We start from the raw sequence: 6,638 nt of genomic DNA, 5'->3' as shown, positions 1-6,638 counted from the left end.
GCCGCTGTAAACACCCTATGGCAATGAATTCCACAATGTGTCACCCACGAACGTTTTACCCCAAGAAACACTCAGTAAAAAATTACTCCCATTCATGTGTTTTACAGCACTTGCCTAGCCTTTTCATCAGGCATCTCAACTACCATTTTGTGTGAAATGGTGAATAACCATTCCTACGTGCTCTCTCCATGCCGCTCATGGTGCTCTTAGTCTGCGTATACCCGGCTAAGCTGTTGCCCTCCGAGCTGAGTAGTTAGTTTCATGGGAAAGCTTGTCCACACGTTTGATACCCCTTCCAGTGTCCCAAGAGTCTGTGCAGCTCTTCACAGCCAGCTTTAGAGCTGACTGTCCTGAATAGTTTGGTGTCATCAGCAAACTCTGCCAACTCATTGTTCATCCCTTTTCTGGATTGTTTACGAACATGTTGAAAAGCAGTGCCTGGTACTGAGCCTGCCTTAGGTACCACAGCACATTCTCTGGCCCTTTTAGCATTTGCATTCCTCTAAACCTCTTGAGCAAATATCTCAGCCTGTCACCATTCATAGTATTGATTCACTATATGATCTGTTCTTTTGTCACCTCATTTTGAGACAATTCCTCTGACTTTCCTCCTGTAAAGAAAGGCTTCCTACAGAGTAAATGCTACAGCAGAGAGTGAACTTTGCTTTTTTACTATAGTGCTGTCTGTCTAGTGACCTCATTTAGACCCTCGTCATCCTTGGGCTGTATGTATCTTCTGCTCAGGTTCTTGCCTTCAGTGTTTTTGAGCACTGCTTTTTTACCTTTTGGCCAGTTATTTGTCAACATCTCTTTTGGTGTACCTTTGGCCTATTCCTTGTTTGGACAGAGCTTTTACTTGCAGAGGATGTCTGTTAAAACCGACAGATTGCCCCCGCTACAGGCTATCCCCCCCTCAGGTACAGCCGAGCTGGCAGACAATTGGCAGAGCTGCAACAGGGAACCAGGGTCCGCAGAAGATGGGAGGCTGTCACAGGGGTGCCGTGGGGGCTTGTGGAGACACAGGCAGATAGGAAAGGTGCCTGGGGTGTGTTGTGTATTTTATGTTTTGTTCCAACCTTTTAATTCCTTGTCCTTGTACTTATTCCCAGCTGAACTTTTGCCTTGCACTTTGATAAGAACCAGTGGTTTACTTTCCTGTGAGTCCTGTCTGGTAGGTGTAGGACAAGGTCACCATGGGAGCTGGTGGCACAGACTGGTGGCAGGGTGGTGTAACTGGTGTGCATGCCTGGAGCTGGCCATGGCCTAACACGTGCTTTTGCAGTCCGGGATGTGATGATTGGGGTCTGCCAGGGTCAGCATGGGGCTCACGCTGATAGCCAACAGCCTTCCAGCAGGGATTCACCCGGGCGGGCTCAGAGAAGAGCACGCCACGGGAGCTGGCAGCAGCAGCAGCTCGGGCCCTGTCAGAGTGCCCACGGCAGTGCCATGGGGCTGTTGCTGGTGGCACCAGTTACCGCAGTGCCACTGTCAGAGCAGCCCAGTTGGCTGCCAGGCAGGACCTGGTGGTGGCCCACACAAGGAAACACCTGTTTGTTTATACTGTGTGTGATACTGTGTTTCAGGGAACAGGACTTTGTGTACCATACCTGGTGTGCACCATCAGTGCCTCCTTGTCTAATAGCTGCCATCACCATGGTCCCTCTTGGTTAACCACACCAGCTAAAAGGAGTAACGGTCCGGAGGGAAAGAATGTCTCCCAAAACAGCAAGAAGGCACCAGTGCTTAGACGGAAGCAGGGTGGAACAAATAATGAACGTGCTAAAAGAAACCGGAGATGGCCAGAAAGAGGAGAAAAACATCGAATGAGCCAGAAACTTTCTGGAGGAATGAAAACATCTGTAAGACTTCGTGCTTGGAGCCGGTGAAGCGGTTTCCGGGTGCAGAGTGCCTGGGCAGGGAAGGCTGTTAGGGAAGATGGCGAGGTGGCAGTGCTCGGGCACTGCGGGAACTGAGGGACCGGGGGAACACGGAGGCCCCGCCGAGAGGGGACTGGAAGGGCGGCAGATGCCTGGACGGAGGCTGGGGCAGGGAGAGGGCCAGGCGGCGGGGGGCCGGGAAGGGACAGGCACTCAGACGGGTGGGTCGGGCCGTGGAACCGGGGCTCCGAGGCGGGTGGGTCAAGCCCCGGGGCCTCCGCGGGCAGGGGTACGTGCGGGGTGGCGGCGCCGGGTCCTGCGGGAAGCGCGGCTGCGGGGGCGCCGGCCGGCCCCGACGGCGGGGCGGGGCGGCTGGGAGCAGCGGGGCGGCCGCGGGGCGGAGCGCGGGGTCCCGGCGGCGCATCCCCGGGCCGGGGGTGCGCGGGGCCCCTCCCGGCGGGGCGGGCCGTGCGCGGCCGCACGTCCGGAGCGGGGCGGGCTGAGCCCGGGCCGGCCCCGCGCGGCGCTGTCAGCCCGCGGATCGGGGCGGCTCGGATCGGGGCGGCTCGGATCGGGGCGGCTCGGATCGGCGCTGCGCGGCTCGGATCGGATCGGATCGGCGCAGCTCGGAACGGCGCGGCGCGGCGCGGCTCGGCGCGGGGATGGCGGTGCCGGAGCCGGACGCGCGGCTGGCGCAGGAGAAGGAGGAGGAGAGCGAGGAGGAGAGCGAGATCCTGGAGGAGAGTCCCTGCGGGCGCTGGCAGAAGCGCCGGGAGCAGGTGGGCGCGGGGCGCTGCGGGACCGATGCTGCTGCCGCCGCCGCGGCCGGGCCCTGCGGGACACCGAGCGCTGCCCCGAGCCCGCGGAGCCCGCTCGGGGGCAGGCGGCGCCGCCAGACCGTGTCCCGCCGAGCGGGGCCGGGGCCGGGGCTGGGGCTGGGGCCAGGGCCGGGGTGGCCGCATCCCCCGGGCGCGGGCACGGGCAGGTGCCCAGGGCAAGGGCGATGGCCGCGGCCGGAGACCGGTGCGGAGAGCTGCCCCGGGGCGGGGGGAAACGAGCCGCCGGGGGCGGCCGGAGGCGCGGGCTGCCCCGGTGCGGGAGGCCGGGCTCGCCGTGCCCCGGTGCGGGGTGTCCCGGTGCGGAGTGTCCCGGTGCGGGGAGCCGGGCTCGCCGCGCCCCGGTGCGGGGTGTCCCGGGGGTGCAGCCCGCAGCGGAGGTCACCGATGCCCGAGGGACCAGCCGTGCTGGGCCGCCCGCTCGCAGCCGGCTCGTGGGCCCTTTCGGAAGGGGACCGGGCGCTGCCGGAGCCAGCGCTGAGCCCGATCCTGGAGGGTTTTGCTGGGGTCGGTGTTTGAGCTGTGCCTGGTCTCAGCGGTGCCGGTAACCGAGAGTCGCTGGCCGGGCAGCTCCTGTGGGAGTGAGGACTTGGCGGATAGATGGCGGGGCACGACGGAGGCTGGTCGCCGCACCACTGCCTCCAGGGCTGGAGAATCCGGTTCCTCCTCTCCAGACAAGGTGTTTGGACCGTTTCAGCTTATCTTCCCAGCCCAGGGGCTCAGCACAGCCCTCCTGCAGTGTGTCCACCAGGGTTGTGCAGCACTCCCATCATCACCCCCTGCCCTCTCTCTTCCAGATGTGTCCCCCATATCAGTGTAACAACCATCTCCCCTGAAAGTGGAGCTTGAGTCTCCCTGCCTCTGCTAGGGCACCCAAGAACAGGGACCAAAGTCAGTGGGTGAATCCTGACCCCAGGCAGGGTTGGGACAGCACTGAGATACAAGATCACAGGCACTGTCAGCTTCTGAAGGGTAAAAGGGCCCACCAAAGGCCAACCCTGTTCTTTATCTTCCCACCATCACCTGTTAACAACCTGTCGGTAGTCCATAGTCTAGTCTGGCTGCAAGCTGCCCATGTTTTAGGCTGTTTTCCCAGTCTGGAGTTTGCTGAGATCTTAATAACCTGCAAATGTTGGTGCCATCAGCATCTGCCCTTCTTGTGTCCCTCCGTGCTTTCTGGTGCTTCCACACCCACACGTCACCCTTCCATCTCCATTCCTACTACCTTACCACTTCTGCCCACATCTACTCTACATCAAAGCCTTGCATCAGGGTGTACGTGCCTCATGGCTGGTGCCTGAGCCTTGCTCCATGGTGTGCATGCCATGTAGTGAGTGCCAGGACCCAACACCACGTTCAAAATCGCATGGCTCCTTCCCCTGCTTGCCCTTGGTGCTCCCAGAGTATCAGATCCCACCCATGTGGCACATCCGAGGTGTCAGAGACAGCTATATCTTTGTGTTGTTTCCTTTATCTTTTTTTGGGACAGGCTTTGCTGGTGCCCGTCATCAGCCGTCCCTCTGTCTGTGCCATGCACCTGACCGAGCTTCAGCTGCTGGTGCGGGCCTTGCAGCGTGCCCTCCGTGCTGCAGGTGAGGCGTGGGGTAACGGTACAGGTGCAGCTGACAGACAGACCCCTGCCTCTCCCATGGTCTCTGCCACAGTGGCTCTGCAGGGCAGCTGAAGAAGTGAGGAAGGCTGTGTGGAATCTAGTTTTTTAGCTGAGAATACCCTGTAATTAGATCTACAGACTTAAAATTATCTCCACTTTGTGTTGGAAACAAGCAACAGGGTGGAAAGATTTGGTGTAGGTACTGGATAAGGCCCTGCAATTTAATCACGTCTGACCTGTAGTTGCATTATGTTTTTCACACAGTTCTTGGATGATGTGTGTTAGTCTGTGACCCACCAAAACAGCCTGAAACCCCTAGTTGTCCTTGGCAAAGAAATGACTTGGAGGTCATTTCCTATTTGAACAATCCCCGTCTATTTTGACCTAACGGTGACATTTAATGGTCTAGATTTTAACATTTAATTTTGACAAGGGAGCTTTCTGGAGTGGAGTTGCAGTGGCTGGAACCGGCCCCCAGAGGTTTGTCCCCCTGTACAGTGCGTAGGAGAAGTGGAAACAAACGTGGAGCACAGCCCCGTCAGTGACTTTTCCACACAGATGTTTTGGTAATTGGTCGCTCTGCCGTGCTATCCACCTGCGGGGAGTTTTTCTTGCCGGAGAGGTCGGAAGGCTGGAGCGGCCTTTCCTGAGCATTGCAGGACAGCAGGCAGTGGCAGGAAGGCTCGTGAGTCTCTGTGGTTTGCGATACAGTCACACATCGCACGGCGATGAGTTGCAGCACTGTGGTCACCTCTTTAGCAACACAGGAGGCTTGCCAACGGCTCACCAGGCCCGTGTGTCTGTGCCGAGGCACCTGGGGAGGCGAGCGTTCAGATGACGGACCTGGAGGAGAGCAGCCTCTTGAGCAAGTGCAGGTTTCATGGTTCAGGGATCTGTAAAGCTGCCGTGACAAAATGCACATGAACTTGACCAGCGAAGTGGTAGCACTGCCTAAATTGCAAAGCGAAGGAAGTTTTGTGCAACAGTCTAGTTTGTTGCAAATTCATACATAGAGGCTTAGTTACGTACCAGGAAGAAAAAACAGTTTGCTGTCTGTAAGCTGTTGATATGGTATCTTCTAACATCGATGAACAGCCATTCTGTTTAACACACATTCCGATTGCTGTAAGCACTTCACGTATTTTTACCAATAGGGATTTCCCCTCACTATCCTGGTGATTCATTGTAATTATTTATTCTCCTTAATTTGCTTTGCCAGAACAGTTGAGTCCTGTAAGGTCTTGCCGCTTCCAGACTGGGTGCAGCGGGGCGGGAGAGCCGCCTGTGACCCGCCGTCCCTGCGGCAGGCAGAGACAGCCCAGGCACGCGGCTTGGAGCAGTGTCTGGAGCCTGGGGAGCTGAAGTGGGCAGAGGCAAGCACCCCATACAGTGTTCTAATGCTTAAACCGTGATGCTCAGTAGTATAGGCAGGGAAGCAGGTTATGATAAATTGCTAGCGTGTATATATTAATTACATGTACACAAGGACTACACCTCTGGTTTTACACATGGCCGTTGTAGCCGTACTCCACTGGGACAATGCAGAGCAGTGGCTCACAACCCCCTGTGCATTATTACACCACGTTTCAGGTACGTTCACTACTGCATTCAGCTAGAATGTGCCGTGATCTTAATGCTGTGCTGGGCCTGGCCATGCCCACCAACAAAGAAAACACTTCCCTTGATAACTTCCTTTGCCTATTTATGATGCATATATTCATGACGGATATGAAATCACAGATTTCCACAAGCAGTTCAGGAAAGAAAAGCACTTACAGCATCTCTGCAATGTATGTGGAGGAACGGTCACATGACTCCTTTGGTGACTTCACGTTCAGTGTCAGCACAACCCGTGTTCTGCCTCTTTCATTTCTCTTCCTGCTGTAATGTGAAAGTGCAGCAAAGGAATCCTGCTGTTGCAGACTTTTCCATGTAGGAAGATACTGTTTTTCAGCGTTGGTTTGATGACTTCATTTACTTTTTCCACCCACCCTGTGGAGTAAGAGTAGCAAGGAAGAAGAAACTTGGTTTACTGCTTATGTTAAAAGTTTTGCAACTTTCCTTGTCTGAATACGGTTTCCCGTATGAACCCTAGCACCTTGGTACTAAGATCAAACTGTTTTTATCCATGTTGCTTTGCTTTTGAAAATCCTTTTTCCATTTGGAAGGGACTGTTATGACCAGTAGATATTGGTTGACTCTGCTGTTCGTGAGCGCCGGTAACACCGTGTTAATCTGTAACATAGACTGGGTTCAGGCCATTGTTTCAACCTTTTTCCAGCATCTCTCCCGTCCATCTCTGGGGGCCCCGCC

At 56.3% G+C, this 6,638-nt stretch overlaps 1 protein-coding gene across 3 annotated transcripts in view; it reads left to right on the top strand.

The window, feature by feature from the left end:
• The first annotated feature begins 2,302 nt into the window (after window positions 1-2,302).
• The window catches only part of NRBP2 (nuclear receptor binding protein 2), a 29,105-nt gene continuing 24,769 nt past the window's right edge, over window positions 2,303-6,638 (top strand). The window contains exon 1 of one of the 3 annotated variants that reach the window (XM_054815433.1): window positions 2,303-2,656. In XM_054815433.1, the coding sequence (XP_054671408.1) occupies window positions 2,540-2,656 (117 nt within the window). In that variant the 5' untranslated portion in view covers window positions 2,303-2,539. The remainder of the gene's footprint in view (window positions 2,657-6,638) is intronic. The other 2 variants (XM_054815435.1, XM_054815434.1) reach the window with 2 other exon arrangements.

Source organism: Grus americana, chromosome 2 (assembly GCF_028858705.1).
Source record: "Grus americana isolate bGruAme1 chromosome 2, bGruAme1.mat, whole genome shotgun sequence".
NCBI classification, from domain to species: Eukaryota; Metazoa; Chordata; class Aves; order Gruiformes; family Gruidae; genus Grus; species Grus americana.
This window is presented reverse-complemented; position numbering and strand designations above follow the sequence as displayed.